This window comes from Sus scrofa, chromosome 13, assembly GCF_054392235.1.
Source record: "Sus scrofa isolate SSC_HxYL_T2T_F1_AM1 chromosome 13, Sscrofa_HxYL_maternal_Yorkshire_Landrace_v2.0, whole genome shotgun sequence".
NCBI classification, from domain to species: domain Eukaryota; kingdom Metazoa; phylum Chordata; class Mammalia; order Artiodactyla; family Suidae; genus Sus; species Sus scrofa.
Window position 1 is genome coordinate 136,999,942 of NC_139395.1, and position 16,744 is coordinate 137,016,685.

A 16,744-nucleotide genomic window follows, 5' to 3' on the forward strand; every position below is an offset into this window, starting at 1 on the left:
GCGGCTACCGAGGTCGGCGCTCAGTAGGACCTGGGGCTGCAGGCTGCTGAACCGTCTAAAGCCGACTTTCGGGCCCAATCTCTCTCGAGAGAGCGGTGCCCTCACTTGCTTTGCTGAAGGAGCCAACGGCTCAGACCGGCCTGGCAAGGCCCCTCTGCTCCGTGGGGGGTGAGAAACAGAACTGGGGAGACTCGGAGGGGGACGCTAGGCCCAGAAGAGGGGTGCTTGGAACTGGAAACTTCGGTTTCTCTCATCCCCCTTCCTTTCTTTGCGACTGTCCCGGGGAGGTGCACCTGGAGCTAGCTGGCCTGAGGCTTGTGCGTGGGTGGAGCCGGAGGGAAGGGAGGTCTAGGTGCTGGGGAGGCCGCTCCTGGGAGGCGGGCGTGGGGGGACAGAGGTCGCTTCTCCTTGGCAGGGCTGAAGAAGAAACCCGAGTAGCTGCTGACGTCTAGCTGCCAAGGGGGAACAGCCTGCTGGGGCTCTGCGTTCTCTATCAGGCTCCGGAGAAGAAAAGTGCAAAGGGTGGGGTGAACAAGTGTGGGGTGAACACAGTCAGAGATAGAGTCAGGGGACAGGCCAGTGCCCAGGAAAACAGGCATTGTGCAGGAGGAGGCAGTACCAGGGTGAAGGGGCAGGTGGGAGGCAGAGGGGGTTCCCAGGAGGGAGTGCCCAGGAAGGGGACAGTGTGAGAACCAGCACCCTAGAGGAACGGGCAGTGTAAAGGAAGAGGTGGTATCCATAGGAGAGGACAATGCCGGGATGAAGGAGCACTTAGGAGAACGTGTCCAGAAGGTGAGCGCAGTGGTGGAGGAAAGGCCAGAACCGAGCCGAAGGGGCAGTACTGAGGAGAGCAGTGTGATGGGGTTAATACCATGCTGAAGGGGCGGTGCGAGGTAAGAAATCAGGGGTGGGGAGGGTGCAGTACCAGAGGAGGAGACAGTGCAGACTTCCCTCTTCCCCATGGTGACATCATGGCAAATTCCCAAAGTGGATATCACCGGGTCGGGTGACATCCAGCTGGGCCCAGCCGGCCTGGGCCAGCCCGGGATTCCTCAGTGCCAGCTAGAAGGACTGGGTACGGCACCCTACTTGGCCATCGCCCTGGGGGCGTGGTTCTGCTCCGCTAGCCCTTTGCGCGGACTGTGCCCTCGGCAGACCCGCGGACCGACAGGGTAGGGCTAGGGCCAGGATTCTCTGGGCCAAGGATCAAGGTCCCTGGCTGGGGTAGGCCCCCAAGCACTCCAGTCTTCCTAACCCGGCATCTGAAGAGGGCGCACTAGAGCCTCCGGAGAGAGCGGGACACCAAGCCACCCCCGGCTGGAGGTGGGACCTATCGTGTTCCCGCCCTGGGAGGAGTTATCTGGACGTGAGACCGCCCTAAACACTGAAGCCTCTCGGAAGCAATCGTTCGGGGCGGAAGTTAAGAAGCCCCGAGAGCTAGGCGGCGGAAGTAGCTGCGTTACTGCTGGTCTGTGCGCATGCGTCCTTCTATTTCTTTGCTGCCGCTCTTCAGGCGCTGCATTTTCCTCTCTCATTTTTCTCCACGCGGGGCCGTGCCCTGCTCCGTAGTCTTCGTCACGCGCTCAGCACCTCTGCTTCTCTCGTGGCCCCCTCACCATGGCGGGCATTCTGTTCGAGGATATTTTTGATGTGAAAGACATTGACCCAGAGGGCAAGAAGTTTGACCGAGGTGAGTAAGGTTTGTAGGGGCGGTTTGGGAGAAGCGGCTGATCTCAGGGACACGCCCCTGGGCCTCTTGTCCACACATTTCATGTGGTCTTCCCCTACCGGCAGGTCCTGACCTAGGGGCCTCTCTCAGGAAACGTTTTATAGATGAGAAAACGGAGACTTCGAGCTCTCCCTCGCTTCACACATGCTGTGCCCGGTGCCTGGGTGACCTTTCTTCATGGTGCTGGTAACCTCCTTGGCATCTTTTTAATCGCTGCCCACTCTGCTAGGCGCTGTGCTGTGCACTTTACACACATTGCCTTACTTATTCCTTTCGAGAGTCTCCACGAGGTAGGTGGTGTCTTACCCATCTTCTGAGAGGCTGAGCAACCCACCCAAGGCTGTACAGCAAATAATCCGACCTCAGGGCCTGTTGCCCTCAGAGTCTTAGCTCTTTGTGAAATCCTCTCTAAGAGTTGACTGCTTGGTATACACCTCCTTGTTCTGACGTTGATCAAGAATTATTTGTCCTTGGTGTCTCTTCCTTTGCTTAGAGACTGAGATATTCTTCAGAACAAACAGCAGGTGTTTGTTTGTTTGTTTGATTTTGTCTTTTTAGGGCCAGACGTAAGGACATATGGAGGTTCTCAGGCTAAGGGTCGAGTCAGAGCTACAGCTGCAGGCCCCACACCACAGCCACAGCAACGCCAGATCCAAGCCCCGTCTGAGACTTATACCACAGCTCACAGCAACACCAGATCCTTAATCCCCTGAGCTGATCCTTAACCCACAGAGTGAGGCCAGGGATTGAACCCCCATCCTCATGGATACTAATCAGGTTTGTTACCACTGAGCCACGGACAAGACCTCCCCAAACAGCAGTTCTTAATAATCTCCTTAGCACAGCGCCTGGCACGGAAAGGCAAAACCTTTGGATGACTGACTTGCCCCAGAGCAGGTTGTTTCTTAGTCACCCATGCAGGCCTAGAACGTGATATTATTTGTTGCCAGAGGACCTTTGATTCTTTTCTGGGCATTCTGTCCACCAGCCATAGTTTTCTGCCTCTTTGCTTGTATATGTGGTTCTTATTGAGCCTGTACTTCTATGAGAGCAGATGAGAGGCCATTGGATACAGATTAAGTATTCTGTGCATACAGTTTCTCAAAGTGGGGTCTGCCCTGCCCTTGAGGGTCTACTTGGCCAGGCAGTTACCTCTGCTGCTCTTTTTCTGTTTCCCTCCAGTGTCTCGACTGCATTGTGAGAGTGAATCTTTCAAGATGGACCTCATCTTAGATGTAAACATTCAGATTTATCCTGTTGACCTGGGTAAGTGTTGAACACAAACAATAACAGCAAGTGTTTTTGCATTTCAGACTCTGATATTGCTGTTATTTTCAGGTGACAAGTTCCGGTTGGTGATAGCCAGTACTTTGTATGAAGATGGTACTCTGGATGATGGTGAATACAACCCCACAGATGATAGGCCTTCCAGGTGAGGAAGTACTTGAAATATGCCTGAGGACTAAATAGATAAGTAGTACAGAAAGACCCTTAGTTACTTCATAGAATAAATGTTTATGAACAGAATCTATGTAAACTTAAGGAAATTGCCGCACTTAATTCAAACAGGAGTTCCTGTTGTGCCTCAGTGGTAATGAACCTAACTAGCATCCATGAGGATGCAGCTTCCATCCCTGGCCCTGCTCAGTGGGTTAAGGATCCGGCGTTGCTGTGAGCTGTGGTGTAGGTTGCAGACATAGCTTAGATCTGGTGTTGCTGTGGCTGTGGTGTAGACGTGTAGCTGCAACTCCGATTCTACCCCTAGCCTTGGAACTTCTATATGCCTTGAGTGCGGCCCTTAAAAAAAAAAAAAAGACAACAACGAAGGATACAAACAATGAGTTCTCTGGGAGCTCAGCAGGTTAAGGATCTGCTGTGGCTCGGGTTGCTGCTGTGGCCTGGGTTTGATCCCTGGCCTGGGAACTTCCTTGTGCTGTGGGTGTGGCCCCCCCAAAAAAATAAATAAAAGGGAGAGTTCAGACATCCAGGTGTTTATCCAGAGCAGTGATTACAGCATGAGTTGCAGCTTTTTGGGGGAAGGGGGGCATGCCCACAGCATGCAGAAGGTCCTGGGGCCAGGGATCGAACCTCTGCCACAGCAGTGACATTTCCAGATCCTTAATCATTAGGCCACCAGGAAACCTCGAGTTGTAGCTTTTTGATGGCTGAGGAAATGACCACTGAATGACGTAGGCTGTGTAAGTCTTGTGTCTCAGGAGGGAATTTTGTGTGAGGAAAGGCTTTAGAGCCCCACTCAGTTCACATCTCATCTCTATCACTTATTTGTTGAATAACATTTGACTTCCTTCAACCTTAGTTTCTTCATCAGTGAAATACCTACAGTTATACCTCGCTCACAGGGTTGCTGTCGGGACTAAATGATGTGATGTTTGGAAAGTGCCTGTTGTTATGATGTTGGCACTTAGTTATCAGTTACCATTTTTAAAGGGTCTCTTATTATTGTTGACTGTGTATAACAATAACTGCCACTATTGTTCCACAGGGCTGACCAATTTGAGTATGTAATGTATGGGAAAGTGTACAGGATTGAGGGAGATGAAACTTCTACTGAGGCAGCAACACGCCTGTAAGTTCCATGGTCTTGTGAGAATCTTCTCCCCCTTCCCTTTTGTGAGAATCTGGACTATGCTCTGAAAATTTGGGCCAGGCTCAGGCTTCTTGGGTCTCTCTCCCCAAGCACCTTAGACCTAAGCAGGACCTGGAAAGAAGCTGTTCTGGGAACAGTTTTCAGTGTGGAATATAAATGCCCTCTGTGAGGACCTCAGGGCCTGGTGGTCCAAATGAGAAGCTGGTAATCTTGCTGTGTGAAAATGCAAAGAAAGATTACTTCTCTAAGAACTAAATGCAGCACAAGTGATTAAACTGCTAGGCTTCTGTGTGTGTGTGTGTATGTTTTGCCACTCTGCAATCCAATCTCTAGTAGTTCTTTGGTTTTTCTGCCCAACTATTTTTTCTCTTCTTTAAAATCTTATTAAAACAATATGTGCCCTTTGTAAGAAATTTGAAAAGCATAGGAGTAATGTGAAAGGAAAGGAAAAAAGTCACCTATAATTCTATACCCAGAAGGAATTTTTTACATAAACATTCTTGAATATTCTAGGTTTTTTTTCTGTGTACTTTTTCTTTGAAATCATGTTGTTTATTACAGTGTTTTGTTCTGTTCTTTTTGCTTAATGTTATGTAAAACATGTTTCTTTATGTCTTTAAATATTACTAGGGACATTTTAATAGCTATATAACATTTCAATAAATGGATATATCTTAATCCATTTGGTCATTTCACTTATTCTGGTCATGGAATGTTTTCTACCTTTGCTAATATAAAGAACACTGCCTTGCACATATCTATATCTATGCATTCATCTTTGTTTGAATTTTGGTTCCTGATGGCAAAATTCTAAAAGGGTGTTACTTTTTCTTGGGCTGGGATGGAGACCCACTGAATCAGTTGTTCTGGTGCTCAGACTTATGGGACTGGGTCTTTTTCAGCTCTGCCTATGTGTCCTATGGTGGCCTGCTCATGAGGCTGCAGGGTGATGCCAACAACCTGCATGGATTTGAAGTGGATTCCAGAGTTTATCTGCTGATGAAGAAACTGGCCTTCTGAACTACCCAGGAAGCCTACCTGGTTGCTTAGTCACTCAGGTCATGGACATTAATTCAAGCCTGAGTAGCAGTTGCTGTTGGTCACCTGTTCGGGAGGGCTGGCTCTGTGTCACTGTGCGTGTATCTTTAGGAGGTTTGGACTCAGTGGGAAACACCTGTTTGTGAAAGATCCAGTGTTTTGGCAAGCTTAAAATGAATCAGAAATTGTTCTGTGTATATGATTTTTTAATTAAACTTTACTTTTTCAGACTCTTCCCCCCACCCCCTTTGGCCATGCCCACAGCTTGCCGACGTTTTTGGGCCAGGGATCAAACCTGTACCACAGCAGTGACCCAAGCCATGCAGTGACATCACCAGATCCTTAACCCTGAGACACCAGTGAACTCTTCTCCTTCCTTTAAAAAAACCTTTTTTTTCTGTTTACTTTAAAGTTGTTTTTTCTGGGAGTTCCCATTGTGGCTCAGTGGGTTAGGAACCCCATAGTATTTTGTGAGGATGCAGGTTTGATCCCTGGCCTCACTTAGTGGATTAAAGATCCAGTGTTGCCATAAGATGCAGCATAGGCCACAGATGTGGCTCAGATCTGGTGTGGCTGTGGCTGTGGCCTCAGCTGCAGCTTCGATTTGACCCCAGTCTGGGAACTTCCATATGACACAGGTGCAGCTGTAAAAAAAAAAAATGGTAACAATAAAATTATTTTTTTCAACTTGCCTATGGTACATTTATGTTTCTGGCCCGTAGCCAGATGATCACATGTCAATGTAGGATCTATCCCAGCCTTTCAGTCTTTGGGCTCAGGGTGAACTCAGTCTCCTGGCTGACTATCCTCAACATTTATCCTCCAATGTGATTTTCTATCTGGGAAAGAGAATGTTGTGCTTTTGGCTTCTGAGGGCACCCCAGGCCTGGAACATACCACCCATTTGGCATAGAACTTTGAATAGACAAGGAGCCCTGCTCATGTTCTTCCAACACTTTCAGTCTCTTAGGAAGTCAGATCACGTTTATTTGAATGAGCTGCTTGCATAGCCTGACCATCATTTTTATGGAAGCTTTGAGTTGAGGCTTTTAGGCACAGACTTGGGAAAAGACCCGAAAGAAGAGCGGAAGAGCTGCGCTTTGGTGGTCATGAAAGCAGGTGGGGGAGCTGGCTCTCTGCTCTACATTCTAGTGGTAACTTGGGAGGAGGATAAGTGGTGGTGGATTTTACCAGTGACGCTGAAGAGGGAGTGCCGCCCAGACCAGTGAAGTGGACAAGGCAGCAATACCAATGCAGTTGGCAGTTCAGTGCCAGTGCCTGGGACAATACAGGAGCCCCACTGCAGTCACTCATTTAACAGTGGGGGAGGAACAAAGTCGAGGAAATGGTGAAGCTTACAAGGACTCTAACGAAGGAGTTGGATCTTCAGAGAGGCATTTGAGGTCTCAGAAATATGTGGGACCCTGATTTCCCCTCTAGATAACAATCCAGAAAGATTGTGAGTGTGTGTGGCAAGCAGTGGTCTCTTTTGATCTAGTTTTGCCGTGAGGGCGGGTCCTCCTGCTGGGTTGCCTAAGGTATTTCCTTCCCCATCATTTTCAGGTCTTTAGGAAGGTGTTAGAAATAGTATTTAGGGAAATGGATTGAAAATGAATGGCCTCTGCAGGGGGGAGGAAGAGGTGTTTCTTTTGCTTTACTGTGGGGTGGAGGTGAGGGGACAGGGAAATAGGAGATGGAGTGGGGGTTGGGATGAATTTTTGTGGAATCTTAGAACCTTTCTGTGCAATCACACTTTTTTTTTTTTTTTTTTTGGTAGGGGTCGGAGAAGGATACATTTAGGTTGGAGTGGGAGAATCTAATTACCAGTAATAGTTTGTGGGGTAACATAGCAGACTGTCCTAGGTGCCTTGGGGTGGCAGAAGAAACGGAACTGGCATAGAGTTGGATAGAGATAGGAGTATCTTTGTTGTAACAGAGTTTTATGTTTTTGTTTTTTCTTTTTTCTCTTCTGTAAAGAGAATAAGGGACAGAATCAGCCAGATAGAATGATTTGGGAATAGGTTAGATCCTTAATAAGGGAATTTTTAGTGCACACTGGAAAAGCCCATGAGTTTGTTGCATTTGTCCTGTGGAAAGTCAAATGCCAATGCTGGGAGCCTGGGACTTTCTGGCTATGTACTTCATTCAGTTTTACCATCTTTGTCTCTATCTGGCTGTGCTAAGAACCCTTAATCTTTTGTCTCTGGTCCCTTTGGCATGTCTTGTCCTGGATGCTAGCTTTCGTGTGCTATAAAGTTTTTCATTTGATTAGATTTAATCTACTTGAATATTTCAGTAAGTTAAAATCTCCACTTACCATTCCCTTGACTGTGTGCTGGAATTTGTAGTGTGGATCAATGGATTCACTTCCATGCAGAAACTGACACCATCTGAAATTTGGACAGCACTTTGGAGCTTGTGTGCATTTGTTGATTTTTTTTTTCTCCCTCTCCATGGCAACTGTTCTGTCCAGGAGGGGAAAGAGGGACACCTGGAGATGTATAAATTGGTCACACCACCAAGAGCTTTGGTTTTCTGCTCAGAACTCTAACTGTTGGCGTGGTTACTCCCTAAGGACTTGGAAATCTTTCCTAATAAGTAGAGTCACTGACTGATATATTGGACAGTGCACCACACTGGGGAGAGTATGGCTCCAGACTAAGTCAGACTAGAGTGTTTCTTTTCCTGTTCACAGGCTGCGAAACCACTGGGACTTTCCTTGGCTTCTCAGCCTGTTTCCTCACCTGCAATGTAGAGATGATAAATACCTATCTTATAGAGATGTATGAGCGTTAAAATAGGTGATGTGTGTAAGGTTCCTGACGCACTGGCTTTCATTCTTCTGTTTTGGAATGCCTTTAATGATCCTGGGGGAGTTCCCGTTGTGTCACAGTGGAAACAAATCTGACTGGGAACCATAAGGTTGTGGGTTTGATCCCTGGCCTTGCTCAGTGAGTTGAAGATCCAGCATTGCCGTGAGCTGTGGCGTATGTTGCAGACATGGCTTGGGTCCTGCGTTGCTGTGGCTGTGGTGTAGGTTGGCAGCTACAGCTGGGATTGGATCCCTGGCCTGGGAATCTCTGTATGACATGTGTGAAGCCCTAAAAAAAAAAAAAAAAAAAAAGGAAAGGAAAAAGATCCTGGGGGATTTGTGGCAGTGTTTGGAACCCTAGGTTTCTGGTCCTCTGCCTACATGGTAGCTTTTCTTCTCCTTTGAGGGGTTGAGGTGGGAAAGAAAAAGCTTCCATTGGTTTTCCTTCAGGAGTCTCTGGAGGTGGCATTGACCTTTGCGATGGAATTTTTGTTTGGGGCAGCATAAATATCCTCTTCCTAAACACCAAGGTGGCATTTATTTGCAAAGTCCCATAAGCCTGGCTTCTTTTCTAGAGATCCCTTGGCAGAGTTTATGGTGGTTGCACAGGGTTGCATTTTAGATACTGTCCACTTCTGGGAATTGGGAGATGAGCCTTCAACTTGTACTTGGCTCTCCTGCTGTGTGAGCCCTAGGAGACTGACTCTTGCCACTTCCTGCACTTCCCCCTGACCTCCACAGGAGGGAGGCAGGAACCCGTGCCTGGTGAAGCTTCCTGCTGAGCTGCTCAAGCACTGGCTGTTTGCTCAGCTGTCACATCTAGGTCTTGTCTTGATGGACCCATCTGCACAGCCTTACCTGAAGTGTGAGGCTGTCCAAGCCTTCCTGTTAGCTTTTTTCAGGGAAGGGGGATCTGTTATCCCAAGAACATTTTCCACTTGCTTTTCAGGTAGCTTTTGGGTGGTCTTACTTATTCTTTATTTATACAGGCTCTGTTTTGTCTATTGTGGGATTGCTCTTTTTGACAATTTCTCATTTATTTCTCAAGAGTAAGGATCACCTCAGAAAAGGAGATCAGAGCCCCTTTAAGAATAATAGTAGGGGTTCCCATCGTGGTGCACTGGTTAACGAATCTGACTAGGAACCATGAGGTTGCAGGTTCGGTTCCTGGCCTTGCTCAGTGGGTTAAGGATCTGGTGTTGCCATGAACTGTGATGTAGGTTGCAGACAGGGCTCAGATCCCATGTTGCTGTGGCTCTGACGCAGGCCGGTGGCTTCAGCTCCGATTAGACCCCTAGCCTGGAAACTTCCATATGCCGAGGCAAAGGCATATGGAGAAAAGGCAAAAAGACCAAAAGAAAAAAGAAAAAAAATGAAGAGTAACAGTAAAGGAGTTAAAGAAACTAACCTTAGTTCTGAGCAGAAAACCAAAGCTCTTTTTTCTCTGACATAAACTTGGTCTCTACCTCTGTTTAGAAGCCAGGCCAGTTCAGGCCTTTGCAGAATTAGCATATGAAAAGGAGCATCTAGAGAATTAGTAAATTGTAAATTTGTGCAGAAAATAGAACAGTGATAACTAACTGCTCTAATGAATTAATGGCTTAGAAATGTTTTGAAGTTTTGTAGTTTTATGACTACAAAACTAAAATTTTTTGTCCTGCCTGTCGCCCTTCACCAGGGCTTTGGGTTTCAGGTAAAAGCAGGAAATCTGGTACAGGCATACCTCAGAGATGTGGGTTCGGTTCCAGACCACTGCAATCAAGGGACTGTGACAATAAAGCAAGTCATACAAATTTTTTTGGTTTCCCAGTGCGTATGAAAGTTATGTTTACATGATACTGTGATCTCTGAAGTGTGCTATAGCATTATGTCTAAAAAAGCAACGTATATACCTTCATTAAAAAATACTTTATTGCTAAAAAATGCTAATCATCATCTGACAATGCAGGCAGGGTTGCCATAAACCTTCAATTTGTAAAAAAAAAAAAAAAAAAAAATCCAGTATCTGCGAAGCACAATAAAATGAAGCGCAATAAAAACGAGGTATGCCTGTATAGCTGCAGTTATTTCCCAGGGCCTCTCCTCCAAGTAAGGAGATTGTACGTGGGAGGCGATGCTGAAGTTGGCAGGGTCTGAGCACCTTACTCTTCCTGAGACAGGTTCTGGAAATGAGGGTGAGCTGCAAATAGAAGAGGACTGGTAGAGTTGGGTGTGATCGCAGAGGGGTCAGGAAGCAGAGGCTGGAGCTGGACTGTGGGGGAGGGCGAGGTGGGTGAAGGAGAGAAGAGAGTGTATCGTCCAGGAGAAGGGTGAGCTGGGGAAGGAGACTCTCCAGGCTGGAGGTAGGTTGGCCGGGAGCCCATGCCTGAAGTTGCTGGAGGAATGTCTGGAGCTCCGAGGGCCCCGGGTTGGGGTCCAGGAAAGAGTCCATGAATTCCACTCAAGGGTCCGTGTGTCCCATTCTGGTGTCCAGGGATTTGGTCTAGGGACCTGGAGGTTTGGTTCAGCAGACCAGGAATCTTGGCTCTGAATGCCTGCAGCCTCTTGAGAAATCCAGAGCCAGTAGTTCTGGCTGAGATACTGGAGTTTGTCTCCAACAATCCAGAGGTCCTGTTTGGGAGCTTGTTCAGTGTGTGGAATGGAGAGGTGCTGCTCGGGACAGCTATGGCGGGTGGGGCCCTCTTGGCACAGAGGGAGGGCCCCACTACAAGGAGCAGGAAACGCACCTTTCCTCGGAGCAGTTGTTGGAAGTTCAGGAAGATGGCACTGGGATCCTTGTGAGCTGTGGTCCTTCCCTGTGGAGGAAGCTGAGGGCAGAGGATGGGCCTGAGGCCAGATACCTGGGCCAGAAATCATGCCTCCCGGTCTATGTGGGAAAGATAAGGTACCAGCACCCGGGCTTTGTGACTGGGAGGAAGCGCTTCTTGGCAGGTCATCTCTTCCACCCTAAGATTTCTAGAGTTCCCCTTTCTTCTCTCAGGTCTTCTGAGGAGACCGAGTCAGCAAAGGACAGCTTCTCTAGTTCCTTGACTGGGGACTTACCTGCATTCCAAGGAGGTCCTGCAGGGCCCCGAGGAGGAGGCGAACCTGTCCAGAAAGCTGCACCAGCAGGGATGAGAGGCAAGGGGGTCCCACTTGTCCCCGTGCTGTCATCACTGCCTCCAGCAGAAGGGTTGTGGCTCCCAGGACATCCTGTGCCTTTGTCTGCTCCTGGGAAAGAGATGGAAGGAAGAGGCAGACAGCTTCAAAGGCTATGCTGGTAGCGGGTGGGGAGCCTGGAGGAGTAGCCAGCAGAATGAATCATAGGAGCTGAGAACTGGACAGGACCTGGGTCCCACCCAGCACAGGAATTCCTTCACAGTCTCCCGACAATTGGTCATCGGCCTCCACTCCAATAACTCCAGTGTCTGGTAACCCAGCCTGGTCTTACACTTGATTTCAGTCAGAAAAGCTCCTGTTTTTCCTTACATTATGGTGAAATCTACTCTATCACAGTTATTACCTCTTGGTTCTAGTGCTGTACATCTACTCTTTCTGCCACAAAATCTTAGGATCATATGATTTTTTAAAAATTTAAAAGATGAGTGGGAGTTCCCATCGTGGCTCAGTGGTTAATGAATCTGACTAGGAACCATGAGGTTGTGGGTTTGATCCCTGGCCTTGCTCAGTGGGTTAGGGATCTGGTGTTGCTGTGAGCTGTGGTGTAGGTCGCAGATACAGCTCGGATCCCAAGTTGCTGTGGCTCTGGCGCAGGCCGGCGGCTACAGTTCTGATTAGACCCCTAGCCTGGGAACCTCCATATGCTGCAGGAATAGCCCTAGAAAAGGCAAAAAGACAAAAAAATAAAATAAAATAAAATAAAATAAAATAAAATAAAAGATGAGACCATCATAAAGATTATGAAGACGAAAGGAAGGGGCTTACTGATAAATGGCAGAGTTGGCACTACAAGGGATCCCTAACAATTGCCCTTCCTTCCTTCCTTCCAGAAGACCTGAGGGAAGGGAGGGAATTCTAGGGATCTTGAGGGTAGAAGAGCTGACTTTGTAAGAAATGCTCCCTCCCAGTAGGTTTCCTGCGTCTCAGACTAAAGCACTTTGTCTGAGTGGCACAAGACTGCCACTCTTCTCTAAGCTAATCACACAAGCTTTATTATTTTTTAAAACCAGTCCTCACATAACAAATTTTCTAACCTCTTATGGTTCAGGTTGCTTCCTCCTTTTGGGAACATGCTAGTTTAATATAGTCCCTCTGAAAAAAATTAGCACATGTCTAAAAGAGTGTGGCTAGTACTCAGTGCAGTAGTTCAAGTGCAGTCCACTTGGAACAGAGTTTTTAAGGAATATTTCTACAATGTGGACGTTAATCTTCTAAATCTAGGATGTGGGTTTGATCCCTGACCTCACTCAGTGGGTTAAGGATCCGGCGTTGCTGTGAGCTGTAGTGTAGGTCGAAGACTCGGCTTGGATCTGGCGTGGCTATGGTTGTGGTGTAGGCCGGCAGCTGTAATTCTGATTTGACCCCTAGCCTGGGAAGTTCTATATGTCCCAGGCCAGACCCTAAAAAGCAAGCAAGCAAACAAACAAAACCTACCTAGAATCCCTAGTTGCTTTTTTTTTTTTTTTTTTTTGGTCTTTTCTAGGGCTGCACCCGCGGCATATGGAGGTTCTCAGGCTACGGTCTAATTGGAGCTGTTGCTGCCGGTCTACACCAGAGCCACAGAAATGCTGGATCCTTAACCCACTGAGCCAGGCCACGGATGGAACCTGCAAGCTCATGGTTCCTAGTTGGATTCGTAAACCATTGAGCCACAACAAGAACTCCTAGAATTCCTAGTTTCTAAGGCAGCTGCTTCAGTAATGTTATAAGGCTAAGTGTGGCGTCAATCCAGCCCTCCCAGATCTTTTTCATAGTAAGTACTAGGGCTAGAAGTTTATACAAGGGAAGCAGTGGCACTATGGCCTGAAAGTGAAATAAGACTTTATTCAATTACTTTACACATGTAGAATTTTACATACATCTCTGTTAAATTTCACCTGTTTTTGACCTAGCTTTTTAGCAATTTGCTCCTTAATTCTACTTTTTGTTATTTTGGCTGTGCTTCCCAGTTTTGTGTCATCTGAGGATGACAAATCAGTCTTGCTTCTTCATGCTGACTTAAGACTGAATGGAAATAGATCAAAGGGATAGCCATGAGAGACTTCTATCCAGCTGTTCATCGTGGTCAGCTTTGACTCTGTTTAACATACTGGACCACAAACCATTATCTTGTCCAGAGGATATCCCCATAGCAGAATGTAGATTGGGTTAGGGTGGCCAAGCTGAAGGTGAGATCTTTTTAGGGAGCTCAGGAATGTTGAAGAATCTATGGGAAGCAGTAGGAAATAGATGAAGATGGGATTAGGGAGACCAAAGGAAAAGATGGCTTTCTTACCGTCTGGGTTTTCCATTCTCCCAAGGTGAAGTCCACAGCAGGCAGCAGGACAGGTGTGGACAAAGGGTTAATGTCTGGGCACTGGCTCTGTTGAAAAAGATTGGCGGGAAGGTGGTGGAGAGGGTGCTGAAGGAAAGGAGGGTATGGTGGCCCAATGACCAGGATAGGCTCCCATGAGTAATATGGCCAGACTGGAGCTTTCAAAAGAGGGTTTGATTGCCAGCCATAATCCTTGTCAAGAGGTCATGATCGGGAGGTGGTGATCTTACCCAAGACGATATTGGAAGAGTAGAAACTGAATCAGGGAGTGAGAGGAAGTGATGGGAGGGAGGGTATCTCACCGGTTAGGTGGATAGAGGGGAGAGTGCTCGGGGATTCTCACCAGTCTGCCGTGAAGGACATGGGAGTCACGAAGCAGTTTATTTAGGAGTCGGGGGTCACAGGCAGGAGGAGCCGGGCTGGACAGAGTTAGTCTTGGAGTTAGGAGAAGCATGACCACGAGGAGCAATTCTTAGATGAGGAGGTGAGGTTGAAAGGGGTGGATAAGGAAGAAATCATTTGTTGGGCGGTGGTCCAGGAATTCCCCTTTAGGACCCAGACCTGAAATCCAGGGAACCTCCCACTCAAAGGCCCTATCCCTGGGAGATTGGGTGTCCTCGCACCCCCACCCCCACTCCACCCACTGCAGCACATCTCCTTTCTCTTCCCCCTTGACCAACTTCCCATTTGGCCCTAAGCCTCTCAAGGGTGTTTGGAGGCCTATGGAGGTTCCCAGGCTAGGGGTCTAATCGGAGCTGCAGCTGCTGGCTTATTCCAGAGCCACAGCAATGCAGGATCCAAGTCACGTCTGCGACCTACACCACAGCTCAGAGCAACACTGGATCCTTAACCCACTGAGGGAGGCCAGGGATCGAACCTGCGTCCTCATGGATGCTAGTCAGATTTGTTAACCACTGAGCCATGAAGGGAACTCCTCTTACCAGTCAGCTCCATTCTGGCCAGGCTGTCTTGTTGGAATGGCTCCCTGTATGGGGCCTTTCCCCTGAATCCTTCCTGGGGCCATGGAGGCGGCTTGGGCTCTTGTACTTCTGGGCAGAGTGGGTGGAGCACAAGTGGGGTGAGGAAGAGGGTGTAGAATCTATCCTGCAAGTGACAGGAATAAGGAACATTTAATCTAGATTCAAGGAAAAGACTCTGCCTGGATGGGGGAACAGGTGCTGGGGGTGTGAGATGCTGACCAGCCTAGAACTGCTAAAGCTCAGACTGCTCCCCTGTCTTCTTGTGATTGTAGTGTATGGTGTCTCTGGTCTGTCAGGGTTCCTCAATATAATTGAGGGAAGTCTGGTGCCCCTGCCACCTACTGAGAGTGGGGGCGGGGGGGGGGGAATGGGACAGGATATGTACACACACATCTTAATTGGCCTGAGCAACCCCTGTTATCTGGTTGGAGAAAAATCTCGGATGGGGGTAGAGAATGGAAATACTGTGGCACAAGCATGGAGACTGGAAACACGATATAGAAATGGCATAAAGGGCCAGGGTGGGGACCTAGCAAACACGCACAATGTGCTCAGGGGTAGCTTGGGTAGTGGGATTGAGGTGGGGAATTGCAAAAAGTAAAACTGGACTTAAACAAAAAAGGGAGTTCCCTGGTGGTCTAGTGATTAGGATTCAGTTCCCAGACCAGGGTTAGGTTCAATCTCTGGTCTGGGAACTGAGATCTCATATCAAGCCACTGCATGATGACAACGATGACAAACTATGACAAGCCAAAACAAAACAAACTGGATTACTGGAGGTCAGTGATTAAAAGATCTCAACCTTGAGATTAGGAGAAGGTGGTGCAGGGAGAAATTTCTTTCTTTTTCTCTTTACCCCAACACATAAAGCCTCTTGGAATTTTTCTTCACACTCTAAGGTCTGAAATAGTTATCCAAGGTGAAGGGATGGGCCAACAGTCCTGGAACTTCCTTCCTGAAGCCGGTTGCCCAGGAATGAGCACTTGCTGGGTGAGGTGATGTCCGCCTCACAGGGCTTACCCCACCTTAGACACCCACATATCTCTTATAGCCCCCACCTTCCTCCCTGCCCCCTCCGCAGACCCCTTCCGGTTCCTTTGCAAGACCCCCCACATGGCTTCCTCCTCCTTTCACAAGTTGTGCAAAGAGGGCTGCACCTGATTCAATATTGGGATTTCCTGTAGGTCTGTCAACATGCAGGAGCCCTCCTCTCATTACCCTCTCCTGGCTTGCCTGGCCCAGCTTCCCCAGCCCCCAGGATTCTGAACCCCATAAGCTACCTAGGCGTGACTGGGTGAGAATAGGGATAGAGGCTGTGTGCAGCTTGGGGCTGTGTTCCTTAGGCGCGAAAGGTACCTCCTTTCTTATTTCCTCCCTGGGCCCATGTCCCCTTTCCTTTGGGCCAGCCAGGACTGTGCTACAGCAAGTCTGTGGTCACCAAGTCTGTGATCACTCCCTCAGAACCAGCACCCCACCCCCTACCCTGCTCTGGCCTGCTCCTCCCATTCTGGGAAGGCTACACGCTTCTCGACAAAGGTCAGTGCATGTAGGTTCCAGTTTGCCTGCCCCTCCCCCAGCAGAGAGCCCAATTCCTCTCTCCTGTCCTTCCTACTCTCGCTTAACTCCAAATCTTGCTTGCCACTCACCGGGTGGAGAAGGGCTCCAGGACTCAGGTGCAGAGTGGGCAGCCCTCTCGGGAGCGGATGGGTAGGAAGACAGGTGGCGTTGGGGCACAGCCCCTCCAGGGCAGTAGGGTCACACGCTTGCCCAGGCCACTTCTGCCCAATCAGAGCAGGGAGCACCAGACACTGGCGATGGCCCCCGGAAGTGACGCCTTCTCCTCCCACCAGCGCAGGACTTGGAGCCCCCTCCTGGACCATGGTCCACCAGCAGAGCCCAGCTCCTCCACCCACGCACAGCACATGGAGGATTTGAAAAGGGGGGTCTGTCTTTTCCTAGGAGATGGGAAATCTGGGACCTGGCTGGAGGAGGAGATGGAAGGGAAACAGGTTTTTTTTTTCCAGGAGGAATCTGGCAGGACATTTTTGTCCCTGAGGAAGAGGCACAGAGGTCTGGTTTTAGACTGGTGGGTCTTTCAGTTCCT

At 48.6% G+C, this 16,744-nt stretch overlaps 2 protein-coding genes across 8 annotated transcripts; one reads left to right on the forward strand and one right to left on the reverse strand.

Annotated features, from left to right (window-relative positions):
• The first annotated feature begins 11 nt into the window (after window positions 1-11).
• On the forward strand, window positions 12-6,065 carry POLR2H (RNA polymerase II, I and III subunit H). Of its 4 annotated transcripts, none has more exons than XM_084986941.1 (6): window positions 12-168; window positions 416-522; window positions 2,912-2,995; window positions 3,068-3,161; window positions 4,233-4,316; window positions 5,240-6,062. In XM_084986941.1, exons 3-6 carry the CDS (start codon window positions 2,947-2,949, stop codon window positions 5,355-5,357), a joined length of 345 nt encoding a protein of 114 aa, XP_084843067.1. In that variant the 5' UTR covers window positions 12-168; window positions 416-522; window positions 2,912-2,946; the 3' UTR covers window positions 5,358-6,062.
• A 4,011-nt stretch (window positions 6,066-10,076) lies between these two features.
• On the reverse strand, window positions 10,077-16,420 carry THPO (thrombopoietin). Of its 4 annotated transcripts, XM_084986850.1 has the most exons (7): window positions 16,287-16,383; window positions 14,602-14,764; window positions 14,004-14,131; window positions 13,622-13,708; window positions 11,230-11,397; window positions 10,914-10,994; window positions 10,077-10,366 (listed from the first exon to the last, which is right to left on the reverse strand). In XM_084986850.1, the coding sequence occupies exons 4-7, from the start codon at window positions 13,635-13,637 to the stop codon at window positions 10,329-10,331; spliced, it is 303 nt and encodes a 100-aa protein (XP_084842976.1). In that variant the 5' UTR covers window positions 13,638-13,708; window positions 14,004-14,131; window positions 14,602-14,764; window positions 16,287-16,383; the 3' UTR covers window positions 10,077-10,328. The 4 variants fall into 4 exon arrangements, with proteins under 4 accessions (XP_084842976.1, NP_001431830.1, NP_001431829.1 ...); NM_001444901.1 differs by having other exon boundaries at window positions 10,077-10,982; window positions 16,287-16,420; NM_001444900.1 differs by having other exon boundaries at window positions 10,077-10,994; window positions 16,287-16,420.
• Window positions 16,421-16,744: the final 324 nt, after the last annotated feature.

Excerpts from the sequence above, each read along its gene's own strand:
- THPO (NM_001444900.1), bottom strand. Across the intron at positions 13,709-14,003 it reads ATGTCCTTCACGGCAGACTG|AGCCAGTGCCCAGACATTAA; the intron begins GTGAGAATCCCC and ends CTTTTTCAACAG. Across the intron at positions 11,398-13,621 it reads GAGAATGGAAAACCCAGACG|GAGCAGACAAAGGCACAGGA; the intron begins GTAAGAAAGCCA and ends TCTCTTTCCCAG.
- POLR2H (XM_005670048.4), top strand. The coding sequence starts at position 1,834 with ATGAGAAAACGGAGACTTCGAGCTCTCCCTCGCTTCACACATGCTGTG. Across the intron at positions 1,916-2,911 it reads GACCTTTCTTCATGGTGCTG|TGTCTCGACTGCATTGTGAG; the intron begins GTAACCTCCTTG and ends GTTTCCCTCCAG. Across the intron at positions 4,317-5,239 it reads ACTGAGGCAGCAACACGCCT|CTCTGCCTATGTGTCCTATG; the intron begins GTAAGTTCCATG and ends GGTCTTTTTCAG.